Raw genomic sequence first — 15,264 nt, forward strand, 5'->3', positions numbered from 1 at the left:
TGTAAGAGGAAACCCATTCCTAAGCTTCATTGATAGTTTGAACTTTTCGGCTTAAACTTCCCTGAGTTTCGCACAATTTATTTCAGATTAATTAAGAATCTACTATTTTAATATTACTTCCTGAAAGTAACAATAATTTCATTCTCTTTCAGATAACCAGTCCATTTGCTCATTCCCTCACATCAGCCCTTAATTGCCTAGTTCCTGTGCGCCGGAGACGACAGATTATCTATCCATTGGAACAACTTGGCATTAATGCTCCATCGAAGCGAATCACCCAGAATAAGGTGGGTGAAAAGAATGGTAACAGGAAGATGCAATGGGCCAATCAGTTTCAAGTTGTTGTATGCTTATGAAGATTTTGCTTCTATTGAATGTTTTAGCAAAAAGAAGGAGATATTCCAGAATCTATAAACTTTTTTATGGAGGCTACTGAAAGGCCATCTGGCATACAATCTCTGTGTTCTTATTTAAATCATTCAGAAATATTTTTATATTTAACTTCTAATATTGCATTAATGGCCGTTGGGACAAGGACCATTAGAGAAAAACGGCCATCTTTATATAGTGCTTTTCATGGCAACTAAATGCCTCAAAATCCTTTTCATGACCACCAGAGGTCTAAAATGCTTTACAGCTAATTATATAAATTTGAATTGTAGTGAACTACTCTAATGCCAAAAAAAGTGGCAGTCAATTCATGCAAAATAAAATCATATGAACAGCAGGAATATAAAGATCAGATAATCTGATTTTATGATGCTGATTGAAGGATTGAAATTGACCAGAGCACTAGGGCTAATTCCATTACTCTTCTTTGAAAAAAATGCTGTGACATACATTGCATTCACCAAAGCAGGCAGATGATATTTTATTTATCATCTCTTTCAACATCAAACACCTCCAGTAATGTAGTCCTCCCTCAAAACTGCACTGGAGTGACAGCCTTGATTCTTTTGTGCTCAAGCCCTGTAGTTGAACTTGAACTAGGAACCTAGTGACTCAAGTGAGAGTGCTACCAACTGTGAGCCTTGCTGACACTACATTTATTGTAGAAGATGTGGAACATTTTGTTGTTAGTTTCCATTATCTGTAATTTTGTAGCTTCAGATAGAATTTAATGAGTTGTTTGCTTTTTTTTTGTCTTCTCCTGCTGCCTAGCCCTTGTTTAAAGCTTACTTCTTGACATATAGCCATGGTCATAAATATTGATATTAGGGCTCTGGAAATTTTAATCTGAGTAAATTTTAAATACAGGGTTATTATAAGTACACTTGTAATTTGTAATTAATTATATACATTCCTTGTTGAATAGCTGCAAGTATGCTACCACTAACTTCTAGTGTCATCAATAAAGCCTATTAAACTTAAAATATCATGGAAATTTTAGTGCAATTTGGCATTTTCATTCATACTGCATTTTCATCCATACTCCAGGGAAAAAATGCAGCAGTGCTGCTTTAACTGTGCCATGATTTTTTGTTTGCATTTCAATGTCAATTGCTTGATTCTCTGATTTTTTCAGGCATCAAGTTGTAAAAATCTATACCCTAGATAGGATTACACATGCTCATAGTCATAATTCTAAGTCATTCTCCATTCGTTAGAAAGATCTTTAGAATTAACTTGATCAATAAACTGGGTTACTTTATTGAATTCCTGTCTAAGTGATAACCTGTTTTTATTTAAAGATTAGATCATATTGTAGAACACAATCATAGTTTATATAATAGCATGACAAGAACAGACTAGTCCAAAAAAAGCAACAGGTTTAACTGAACGTCTTGAGCTTATTTTTCTCTTTTTAAAATGGGAGTTGTAGATACTTAATTCTTGCTGAAAATTTAGAAAGGTGATAGTAATTGTGTGCATGTGATGTTTATTGAATTCAACAAGTCATGTCAGACTTGGTCTGTGAGACACAAACATATTTCTGAACATGATATGACAAATTATATTTAAAAATATGCAAAAAGTCAGAATGAAGATGCTCCACTTCCTAACTACTAAGAACCAACAGTTAGTTACACCTCTTGAGAAGGGGATGGTAATAGCAGGCAAAGGGCTCTTGGAACACTGACAACTCTCATTACAACTCACTAGAGCTTTGACAAATTGATGCTTAAAATAATGGACATTGTGCTTTTTTTACAGAGGTTTTTCAGGAAATCAAAGCTTTTTTAAAGACCCCATCCTTTGAATATTGCATGATTATTTTAAGGCCTTTTAACCTGTAATCTGAGGGACAATTAGCTTAGTTAGTTGGATGGTTACTGTGTAGTTCAGAACAACACCACTGTGGGTTTGGTTCATGTTTAGGCTGAGGTAGACTTGGGATCTGTATCTTTACCCTGTCCCTGAGAGAAGACAATAGCCAAAAATATTACTGTCAGAAATTACCAAGAAAACAACTCAGGATGAAATGTCTGCAGACAATATGCTAAAGATGTGTTTTCAGGCAGAGCACATATGAAAGAGTAAATGAATGAATAAATCTTGTAATTATGCAGTAGTTTATTATAGCCATTATATTTAAAAATATATCATCAGGATTGTGTGTCTTATACAACTAATTGAAACAATTAGTCATAATATAATTTTATCTATTTTTGTTATTAGTTTATATCAAATAAATGTAACATTTTTCACGCTAAAAGTGCCATTGCACACATAATCTTTTATACCAGTTAAAAGATACACTTACTTCAGACTTTACAGTATTGTGTCATTGCCTTTCTTTCAGTGTGTAACATTAAAACCTCTTCCTCCGGTTTAACACTATCACAACTTTTATTTCAACTACTGTTGCATCACTTGACAGACATTCCTGAATTTTTAGCCTTTATCTAATTCACTAACAGCTTTTGTAGGAAGAACTTGCATGTAATGTGCCTGAATGCTAGAGCATCTCAGTGGAACCCCTCATTTAAAAAGACCACATTCTGCATAAACACAATATGGAGCTTGGAAATGCATTCTTCTCCATTCCAGTGCACCAGCTTACAATTAGATCATATTAGTTAGAATATGAACTGGATGGACCATGGATTGAAATGAGTTAAGGTGAAGTAATTAGCCATAGTCCATAAGGAACCATAAGATCATTGTCTGTTAGAGAGAGGCAAGTGGTTATATAGACTGAGGGTCACCACCATGCATCAAACATGGGCCAAAGCAAGGAGTTAGCCCACCATGAACTACTGCAGTGAATATAAGAATTGTACCTTTATTTGTGCACCTTACTCTAGCTGTTTAGGCTAATTCAGCTACCAAACCCACAGAGTATAGTTTGAGCTGGACGGAGATGTGAGAGTGGGATGCATTTCCATAATGGAAGAACTTCCCTGACTTCAGAGCCAAAGGGCATAGAGCCTTGTACTTGCCTTAGAAGAGGATTGCTGGCTGTGATGTCAGGCCAGTCACCAAAATCTGTACCAATCACAGAATGTGATAGGTGTGACTACACAGCTTACAGACTTAATTATGCAATATCATGGAAGCTTTTCTTTGATATTAATCCAATGTTTAGCAGCTTTATTGGATTCTGCTGCTAACACTCCACCTAAAAACTACGAGACACCTTTACCTCTATGGAAGTGCAGACAACTAACTTAGTGCCATTTTGAAATAGTGTAGGCCTAACCTTGCATACCAGCTTCTGGACAAAGGATGGAGGCTACTGTTTCTCTGAATCTAAAACCTGCTGTTCATGTAGCTATTCTTAATCATTAGTAATATAGGTTGGAATATTACTTCTATTGGTTAAGTGTAAGTAGTGTTGAACTTTTGGAGGAATTTTCCACCCACAAATCTTAGTGTTTTTCTTGTCATTTCTTTGTGGTAGATTGTCAATTTATTGCTTTATTGGTTACCATTCCCACTCCAAGCTGTCTGTTACATCCAATTCCAGCCCCACCTTACCATGCTCGACCACTCGCACCAATACCTGCAAAGTCTCCCTTTACTTGCTGTCACCAATCCCAACTCCCATCAGTACTGATCCTGAATGCCTTCAGCAGTAATCTTCTCGATTTGGGACACTTTCCCACCTGCATGGAAAGTAACAGCTGTACTATCCACTTGTGTATCCCGTAATCCTGCCTCTCTCTCATTCCAGGAAGAAAACAGTCCCCACTTGGTCAAAAAGAGTCTGGACAGGTGGTGGACTGTCAGCATCAGCTCCTCCGGCTTTTTTTTGCAGAAAGCATCCTGACTCCAGTCCAGTTTTGCCACAAATCTCAATGTAGTCCACATCACTCAGACCCCTTTAAGATTCTGACATTATTCCAGTGCCCAAAGCAATGGTGAAAGCTGGACCATACTAATCTGATCCTGCCATCTTCTCAGTCTTTCCTTTAAGAACTCCATCAATACTCAGTGACTGACTGACCATTTCTAAACTTTTGGACTGATAACAGAGGCTGTCCTTGACTTACCAAAGCAGACCCCCTGAGTGAAGGCTATCATCATTGATATGACTGAGATTCGCTGACAACCATGGCAAGCTTCCTTCCTTTGAGTCTACACGAAACATTAAGGCAAGACTGAACCAATGTGAGCCTGGTATCTTTGGCTGAACAGACAAAGTGCAAAAGGCAAAGCAAGGCAGTGCAAGCAGGAATGCTGTGAGCATCAAAGAAGGTTCAAAGTGAGTGTCCGCCAAAAGAACAAGCACACAGGAAAGAGGTACAGTCTGATCCAGTTCATGAGCTGGACGCCTGACCCTAAGTACAATGTTCTTGCTGCAGCATTACAATGATAGCTGTAGCCTGAGGTGCAGTAGCTTCCAGTAAGTGGATCAAGGATTGATCATGAGGGTTCTTGGAGACTGACATATGTCAGATGCCAAAATCCATAGGTGTAGTATGCATGTGACTGGTGCCAATGGAGTATGCCTTGAGATGTCATTGCCCACTGACTGATATGAAGGTCTAATGAAGCAAGCATCAGATACCTACTCTGATTTCCATGTTGCTGTTTCTCAACATTGAGCTTGTTTGGCTTATTTGCTAAGATAGAAAACTGAATATTAATAAGGCATTTATACGCTATCAATTGTCAACTCACTGCTGACTAGCGAGGAAGTCATCATGCTGCTTATAAAAAGCATAAAGGATGAAGCAAGATGCTCTGGATGTCAAGATCAACCTCCCAGACTTCCAGTCCAATTTTGCCACAAATCTCAATGTAGTCCACATCACTCTGACCCCTATAAGATTCTGACATTATTTCAGTGCCCATTTCTCTCTCTACCACTTAACCAATCTTGACTTTGCTTTCTTAGTCTTTCTTGCCAATTGCACCGCACAGCAATCAATAGACAGGAGTGTTCCCTCCCAATCAGAGAACACTTCAGCAGTCTGGGACATTGACTTTTGGGTGACCGTCCTCCAAGGTGGACTTTGGGACAGGCAACAACACAAAGTGGCTGAGCAGAGGCTGATAGCCAAGCTCGGTACCCTTGGGGGATGACCTGAACCGGGACCTTCGGTTCATGTCACACTACAGGTGACCCCACTACATTATTCTTTCTCTGTCTCTCTCTCTCACTCACACACACACTTCTATAGACCTATACACTCACACAGACCCTCTCTCATATGCTCACACATACACACCCACACTCACACCTACATGCACACCATCTCACAGACTTATACACCTTTACACTCACACACACTCTCTCAAAGACACTCATACCCCTACCCATATACACACCCACATGCACACACACGCACACACACGCATAAAAGTTTGTGGGGTGAATTTATATTTATTTTACTCAAAAACTGCATGAATCCATGTAAGATCCTGTAAATCCCTTTTTTAGAAGTAGAATCAGTCTGACCATTGGGGCATAGACACCCTCGCATGGGGCTTAGATCAGAGTGGTGCTGGAAAAGCACAGCAGGTCTGGCAGCATCTGAGGAGCAGGAAAATCGACATTTGGGGCAAAAGCCCTTCATCAGGAATAGAGGCAGGAAGCCTCCAGAGTGGAGAGATAAACAGAGTGGGGGAGGGGTGCTGAGGAGAAGGTAGCAAAGAGTACAATAGGTGAATAGGGGTGGGGATGGAGGTGATGGGTCAGAGGAGAGGGTGAAGCGGATAGGTGGAAAGGGAGATTGGTAGGTAGGACAGGTCATGAGGACAGTGCTGAGCTGGAAGGTTGGAACTGGGCTAAGGTGGGGGGAGCGGAAATGAGGAAACTGGTGAAGTCTGCTTTGATGCCCTGGGGTTGCAGTGTTCCAAGGTGGAAGATGAGGTGTGCTTCCACCAGGCATCGGGTGGTGAGGGAGCGGTGGTGGAGGAGACCCAGGACCTGCATGTCCATGGCAGAGTGGGAGGGTGGGGTTGATTAGTGCGGGTGTCCTGGAGATGTTCCTTGAAGCGCTCTGCGAGGAGGTGTCCAGTCTCCCCAATGTAGAGGAGACTGCATCGGGAGCAACGGATACAATAAATGACATTGGTGGATGTGCAGGTGAAATTCATTTGGCTGAACTGGTCCTCACCCTTAACAATTTCTCCTTCAAATCGTCCCACTTCCTCCAGACCAAAGGGGTAGCCATGGGCACCCGTATGGCTCCCAGCTATGCCTGTCTCTTTGTCGGCTACGGAGAATAGTCCATCTTCCATAGTTACACTGGCACCACTCCCCACCTCTTCCTCCTCTACATTGATGACTGCATCAGCGCCACCTCGTGCTTGTGCAAGGAGGTTGAGCAGTTCATCAACTTCACCAACACATTCCACCCCGACCTTAAATTCACCTGGGCCATCTCTGACATCTCTTGCCCCTTCCTGGACCTCTCCATCTCCATTAATGATGACCGACTTGACATTGACATTTTATTACAAACTCACCAACTCCCACAGTTACAGTGGACAGCACAGTGGCACAGTGGTTAGCACTGCTGCCTCACAGCGCCAGAGACCCGGGTTCAATTCCCACCTCAGGTGACTGACTGTGTGGAGTTTGCACATTCTCCCCGTGTCTGCATGGGTTTCCTCCAGGTGCTCCGATTTCCTTCCGCAGTCCAAAGATGTGCAGGTTAGGCAAATTGGCCATGCTAAATTGCCCGTAGTGTTAGGTGTAGGGGAATGGGTCTGGGTGGGTTGCGCTTCGGCGGGACTTGTTGGGCCGAAGGGCCTGTTTCCACACCGTAAATAATCTAATCTAATCTACGTGGATGACACCTCATCCCACCCCACCTCCTGCAAAAATGCTATCCCGTACTCCCAATTCCTCCGCCTCCGCCGTATCTGCTCCCAGGAGGACCAGTTCAACCACAGAACACACCAGATGGCCTCCTTTTTTAGAGATCACAATTTTCCTTCTCACATGGTTGAAGATGCCCTCCAACGCATCTCATCTCATCACCTGCACCTCTGCCCTCAAACCCCACCCCTCCAACCATAACAAGGACAGAACCCCCGGTCCTCACTTTCCACCCTACCAACCTTCGCATTAACCATATCATCCGCCGACATTTCCGCCACCACCAAACGGACCCCACCACCAGGGATATATTTCCCTCCCCACCCCTTTCCGCAAAAGCCGTTCCCTCCGTGACTACCTGGTCAGGTCCACACTCCCCAACAAACCACCCTCCCATCCTGACACCCCTCCCCCGCCACCGCACACCTCTTCCCTCACCACCATCCAAGGCCCCAAAGGAGCCTTCCACATCCATCAAAGTTTCATCTGCACATCCACCAATGTCATTTATTGTATCCGTTGCTCCTGATGCAGTCTCCTCTACATTGGGGAAACTGGAGGCCTCCTCACAGAGCGCTTCAGGGAACATCTCCGGGACACCCGCACTAATCAACCCCACCCTCCCACTCTGCCATGGACATGCAGGTCCTGGGCCTCCTCCACCACCGCTCCCTCACCACCCAACGCCTGGAGGAAGAACGCCTTATCTTCCGCCTCAGAACACTTCAACCCAGGGCATCAAAGTGGACTTCACCAGTTTCCTCATTCCCACTCCTGCCACCTTACCCCAGTTCCAACTTCCAGCTCAGCACTGTCCTCATGACTTGTCCTACCTGCCAATCTCCCTTCCCACCTATCCGCTCCACCCTTTCCTCTGACCTATCACCTCCATCCCCAACCCTATTCACCTATTGTACTCTTTGCTACCTTCCCCCACCTTCCTCTCTGACCTATCACCTCCATCCCTACTCCCATTCACCTGTTGCAGTCTTTGCTACCTTCTTCTCAGCTTCCCTTCCCCCCCCCCCCATTTATCTCTCCACCCTGGAGGCTTCCTGCCTCTATTCCTGATGAAGGGCTTTTGCCCAAAATGTCAATTTTCCTGCTCCTCAGATGCTGCCTGACCTGCTGTGCTTTTCCAGCACCACTCTGATCTAAACTCTGGTTTCCAGCATCTGCAGTCCTCACTTTTGCCTACCCTCACATGGGTCACCTCATACTTTCGTTGCATCATCTGGGCTAACATGTCACCTATTGTTAAAGTTCACTTGAGAATGTAACTTTAAAAAAAAATTCTGGGATTTATATATGAAAGAATTGAAACCAACATGGTCATTCGAAAAGATGAGAGACTTACCAAATAATCCAGGTCTTTTTCAATATATAATTTCAGTTCCATCACACTATAAACTTTTGCTATACATTCTATGTCTTAGAATCTTATACCCTACAACCACCTGATGAAGGAACGGTGCTCCAAAAGCTATGCTTCCAAATAAACCTGTTGGACTATAACCTGGTGTTGTGTGATTTTTAACTTTGTACACCCCACCATTGATGAATGGTGGACTCTCTGTCACTTCACCTCCCAGTCATGGTTTCTCACCCCCCCAATTTTGAACTCTTTTTCCCCCTTAAGCCCTACCAGTTGTGGTTTCTCTTTCACCTCTTCTGATCCCAGTCTCTCTCTTACCTTTCTCTATAAATTGCAGCTTCTTGTTAATTGTGGCTTTCCTCTCATTGCCCTTCAAGACCCTTTCTGGTTGTGATATCTTTTATTCCCACCACTGATCGTTGATTTCTTCTCTGAGTCCCCACTTAATGTCCCTTATCCTCACCTCCCAATCACAGATTCCTTTAATTATAGTTAATGACATCAGTATGACAGGTAGCACAGAGTCAGTGACTTCATTTTGGGGCCTTTAGTCAGTTGCATACCACCTGAAAAATGGACACATCTAATGGCTCAGGCATGATACCCTTGTCATTGCAGTAACATATTATGTACTCTCATTGAATATATTCTCTTCATAATATGGTTTTAAATTTTTTGATTATTAGAATCAGTTTTAAGAAGGGCTGATAGTTACCTTTTAAATATAGTTTTGAAAGAATGCATAGTTCTCAGAAGGAATTAACCAAAGGAGAGAGTGTGAATGAATTGAAAAGTGTACAAACACCTATAGAAAGTCTAAATAAATTGAATGATGCACAAAGCAAGGAATAAAGGGGAATTTTGTAAAACCAAAACAAGATCATTCAGATCTTATCAGTAATCCAATCTGATTTCTTCTTTGAGTGCCATGCTCAGTACGTTGTGCTAATGGGCCCTTGAAATAAGGTGTGCTGTGAGGCTAAACCACCTAATCCTAAACTCTCTGAGGTCAATTACTGTATGCCTTGCATGGAACAGTGATTACTGAAGCATGACAGGTGAGCTCTTCAGGGTGCTTGAAATCGCCATATTCTATTCCTCAATCTATTGTATTTTGTTTAAATTGTCCATGGGGAAAGAAATGCTGAAGTGTCATTTTTTTTTATTATTCAGAAGCAACATGTTAAAATTACAAATGACTATACTTTTGATAAATATGAGGGATAATATAAATTACAATGCAAATTTATGAAGCACATCAGCATTAAAAGTGCAAAGGAATTTTGTATGATAGGCATAAAGTTTAATTCGATAAATTTAGTGTGATATTATTGATTTCTGTATGTAAACATCATTATGCATGTACAAAACTTGATTTCCCTGAGAGTAACTGAGAGTGCCAAGATGGAAGCAAGACTTAGAAAATAAAGCATAAAGTGAAAATTGTTATAGTGCCAGCAGCATAGTGTGTTCTGATTTATTCTTATATATCAAAATAGCATCAAATAGAAAAAAAATATTAATTCTGTTTCAGTAGGTGGTGAGCCAGCTTCTTGAACCTCTGCAGCCTATCTTATGTAGGTGGAAGTTCCGAGATTTTGATCTAATGTCAGTCAAAGAATAGCAATTTAGTTCCAAGGAAGGATGGAATGTGGCTTGGAGGACAACTTACTGGTGATGGTGCTCCCATGCATCTGCTGCCCTTGTCCTTCTTGGTTTGTAGGTGTTGCTGATTTGAAAGGAACTGCTGATGATATCACCTTGGTGATTTGCTTCAGTGCATGTTATGTACTGCTGCTATAGTGCATCAGTGATGACAGGAGTGAATGTTGAATATAGCGGATGGAGAGCTGATCGAGTGGGATTCTTTGGCGAGGTGGTGTCAAGCTTTTTGAGTGTCTGTGGAACTGCATCTGTTCAGGCAAATGAGGAGTATTCCATCTCAGTCCTGACTTTGTGCCATGTAAATGCTGGACAGGCTTTGGTGAGTCAAGAGATGAGTTGCTCACCACAGAATTCCAAGCCTCAAATATACTCTTTTAATCAGTATTTATATGGCTGGTACAATTTATTTTCTAGTCAATGGTAACCCCCCAGAATATTAATAATGGGGATGATTATTTGATGATAGTAAGCCACTTAATATTGAGAGATATTAGTTAGATTCCTTCTTGTTTGAGATGGTCATTGTATGGTATAAATATTATTTGCCATCCATCAGCCCAAGCTTGGCTTTTGTCTAGGTCTTACTGCATATCGACATGATTGTTTCAGTGTCCAAGAAGTCATACATGATGCAGACAAATTATACAGTAATCCATAAAACATCTGTAAAACTTCTGAACTTATGATGGAGTGAATGTCATAGATAAAGCAGCTGAAGATTATTGGGCCTAGTACACAATCTTGAGGAATTCCTGAAGAGATTTTCTGGGACTGACATGATTGTCCTCCAATATTCACTATGACCTTCCTCTCAGCCATGTATGGCTTCAACCAATGAAGAGTTTTCCCTGATTCTGTTTGGCTCCAATTTGGCTCAGGTTTCTTAATACCATTCTCAGTCAGATGTCGACTGGTGTCAAGGGCAGTTTCTCCACATCAGCTCTGGAATTCACCTCTTCTGTCCATATTTGTAACAAGCTTGCAATAAAGTCAGGACCTGGCAGAATCCAAGATGAGCATCAGTAAAAAGACTATTGCTGAGTAATTGCTGTTTGGGAGCCATTGATGATTCCTTGCAACACTTAAAAATGTATCAGTCTAAATAAGATGCAGAAGCAAAATGATCAGGAGGTATATATGCACAAAATGATGTTTGAGAAAACAAATACAATAATAAGAAATCCTGTGCTTGGTAAGTGGAGGCATAGAGCACTGTAAACCATTATAAAACACTGACTTGGCTTCAACTGGTATATTGAGTCAAAGTTTGGGCGCTGTCCATCAGAAACATTAGAAGACATTGGAGAAGTTGCAGAAAATATTTGTACAACTAGTTCCAGAAATGAAGGAATTCAGTTACTGTGTTAGATCAACAAAGCTAGTGCTGTTCTCTTTTGAGAAGATGATATTAAGAACAGTTTTGGTCGAGCTGTTTAACGTCATGAGGAGGCTGAACAGAGTAGATAGGGAGAAACTGTTCTCATTTGCAATTGGGTTGAGAACTAAAATGCCTTAATAGGGCAGTATGGTGGCTCTGTGGTCAGCACTGCTGCCTCACAGTGCCAGGGACCCAGGTTTGAAACCACCCTCGGGGGGATTGTGTGGAATTTTCACGTTCTCCCTTTGTCTGTGTGGGTTTCCTCCCACAGTCCAAAGATGTGCAAGATCAGTAGATTAGCCATGGGGAATGGTTCAGAGCGATGCTCTTCATAGGGTCAGTGTGCACTTGATGGGCTGAATGGTCTGCTTCCATGCTGTAGCGATTCTATGATTTGAAGTGATTCGCTCAATAGTGACAATAGATATTGGATTTTGCTGAAAATAACAAATTTAAGATTATTAGCTAGGTTAACAATCTGCTTCACTTACATATTCACACACAGCACCCTGTCCTTTACAAACATAAAGAGCATACCCATACATTGCACTTTTCAACTAAACCAAAGCTTGAGGGACAGCCATTCTTTGGTACTTTTTGATGCTTTGAATAATCAGAGTTGACTTGCCAGGATAGCTTAACAGTTAGCTGTTCCGTGTTGCATTTTCCATGGCAGTGTTTCTTCCATTCGGAGTTCACTTACCAATCTCCCAATACCCTCTTCCCAAGCAATGTAAGTTGTTATTTCACTTAATATTTGGTATTCTTATAATTGGCCCTGATGAGTACAAGCAGAAAAGATTTGACATCACATACCTTTTATTTGCAATAATCTTAAATGCTTATTTCCAAACTTGTCAAGACTGAAATGTTAAGCTAGTTTATGTAACATCTGATTTTAATATAAATGTAAACCAGATAATTGCAAAATTACACGTCCTGGCTATGTTGTGTGCTGAGTCTTGGTTATAGATTTAATGTACAATATGTAAATATTGTAGTTAAACTGATATAGTTGGATTGTGCTTCAAGATTCACAGTTTTCTGCATTTTAATTAAGAGAAGTTAGTCTAGCACAACTGAAATAGTGAGTTCAGGTTCAGAAACTGTTTAATGGTTGGTGGATCGTCTGAACATGAATTTTTTAGATAATTGCTTTTGGAAATTATGGTTTGATTCCCAATTTAGTTTTCAATTTATTGGTGTATTGCTTATAATCCCTTTCCATTTAATCAAAATGGACAAATTTTAAATTGGTGGTTGAAGTCTTGTTTACTTTTCCCCTTCTGCCTTTTTCGTTTACAATGAACATTTATAATTGCTAGTTTTATTTTATTATTGGTGATACATGATCTCACAGAATGCTGTGCATTCTGTTGGATGACCGGCAATTATTTACTGATTTATACCCTCAAACAAATATAAGCTGCATGAAACATAGTCTTTTATTTCTCTCTTGAACAGCCATGACTCATTATTACAGTGAAATTATAATTTGTACCTATGAATGGATTTATGATTTTGACTTAAAGAATGAACAGCAAAATTATTGTTTTCTATCAAGTGCACATTGTTAAACTTCAAGTTGTCAGAAGTATTATAAACAAGGAAGTGAGACAGTCAGATTTTGTTACTTTGAACTGAAAATTTTTAAACATCTTTCAATCTACATATTTGCAAATTTACAAACACCTCCAAATTTCATCACCTATCACAAATGACTTGTAATTGATCTCAAATTGTTTCATTATTTGATTTTGTAGCCAGAAAATGGAAAGGCTGGATTATTGTTCCAACTGAATGAATAGAATGATAGATTGTTTATGTCTGTTATAATGCTCTTGCTGATATAAAATAGGATACAGTTGGGCTTGAACTTGCAAAACCACAAGACGCCCATTACTTTATTCCTTTATTGTATTATTTTAATTACTTTATTAAAGATAATACCATTTTGCTACATTATACCAGATGGATAGCACCAAGGTTTACTGATCAGAAGCTTCCAGACTGCACTTCTAGTCTCTGCGAATGCTGATGTCAGTAAAGTACAAAAGTTTGGTCCGGTTAGCGTTTTGTGATTTGGGTTATAGGAAGCTAAATTTTAACTACGGTTACTGTGGAATGTACTGGAAAGCATATATGAGTGCAGAAGGTCATATCATGATAAGATCATGCTTGATTCAGACTGTTAATATTAAATAAGTCTGATCATATCTACTCTCACATGTTCAAACATTTTGAATAAACAGTTGGACCAGGTGTCCAATGAAATTTATCTCAGCAAGAAACAGAAGTTTCAGAAGATGAACTAAAGATAAAATTATATGCTGTTAGTGACTTCTATTTATATTGTTTCAGCCGAAGTATGCTTTAAACCATATCAACCGAAAGCTGACCATGGAGCCAAAGTTGACCATTAATTCACAAATTGTAGTGGTTGGTGCTTCGGAGGTCGGGATCTCCTTCCTTGAAACATTGGTCTTCTGGTAATATAATTCTGCATTTGTATAGTTTGTGATAGTTGTGCATAGAGTAACGGTGATGAAAATATGCTAATGTGCCTAATGTGCCTTAAACTGTAAGAATATATCTTGAAGATTTTGTTAAACATTAGTACAAGTGCACAATCCTTTATCCAAAATGCTCAGGACCACCTGGTTTTCAGAATTAAGAAATTTTTGAATTTCAGAATAAGTGACAGCACATGCTGTCTGCTTCTTTTTGTACATCTGCACTTTCCACCAGCAGTCATTAGATAATGATCCATAATAAAAATGAAAAACCTTACTCAATGGCAGTGTGCTACATCAATCTCACACCTCCACTACATGGCAGCAGCTTACGCAACAAACATACTGTGAGGACCTCAAATATGCAACTATGTCTCAAAATCTTAAGGGAGTAGTCTTCACCAAAGTTCATGGAGGGATCTGTAGGTCAGGGGATCTTGGCACTGTAAGTCAAAGGCAGCCTCCAATACAAAGGCAGCCGCTCGAGGATTGACCATAGCCAGGCATCCAGTAAAGGTGTTCTTGATCAGGAGGTTCATGCCCTTGCAGCCCAGAACGTGGTTCACAATCAATTGGGTAGTGCCATAGTAGACTGTCCTATACGTGCAGCTGATCTGGTCATAGAGATGTACAGTCATCAGTCATGAGTCTGATTGGTGCGCTGAGGTGGCTGGGCTGAATCAGTTTATTGGGTACAACCACAGAAACTAAAGGAAAAGGGGGATAGGAGGCATAGACTGGGCTACAGGAAGGTGACTCGAGAACATATTCACTGTGATTGGAGTTGAAGGCTGGAGTGGATGGGGGATGACAATTGTGAAGAAGGAAACTGTATTTATAAGGAGGGATTATGGTACAACATGGATGGGAATAGGAGGAGGAGATTTTGTCCACTTTCAAGTGCACACTGAGCTGGAATTCAAAAGTGCGCAGCAAGGAACAAAATGGCTGTGACCACACTCAGAGTGGGTGGGTTAGGTGTCAACTTAAGAGAAAGGAGGCATCAATAGCCACCAATCTGAAGCCCTGTAAAGGACAAAACATTTCAAACAGACTCTGCATTGCTGGCCCCCAATCCCTGGTAATCTTAAAGTAAGGGCTCCCTGTTCACCTTCCT

General features: G+C 40.7%; 1 protein-coding gene across 1 annotated transcript in view; it reads left to right on the plus strand.

Annotated features, from left to right (window-relative positions):
• The window catches only part of cfap61 (cilia and flagella associated protein 61), a 236,030-nt gene that overhangs the window by 115,733 nt on the left and 105,033 nt on the right, over positions 1-15,264 (plus strand). The window contains exons 16-17 of the mRNA XM_060831159.1: positions 153-287; positions 13,996-14,123. Of these exons, the coding sequence (XP_060687142.1) occupies positions 153-287; positions 13,996-14,123 (263 nt within the window). The remainder of the gene's footprint in view (positions 1-152; positions 288-13,995; positions 14,124-15,264) is intronic.

This window comes from Hemiscyllium ocellatum, chromosome 10 (genome assembly GCF_020745735.1).
Source record: "Hemiscyllium ocellatum isolate sHemOce1 chromosome 10, sHemOce1.pat.X.cur, whole genome shotgun sequence".
NCBI lineage: Eukaryota > Metazoa > Chordata > Chondrichthyes > Orectolobiformes > Hemiscylliidae > Hemiscyllium > Hemiscyllium ocellatum.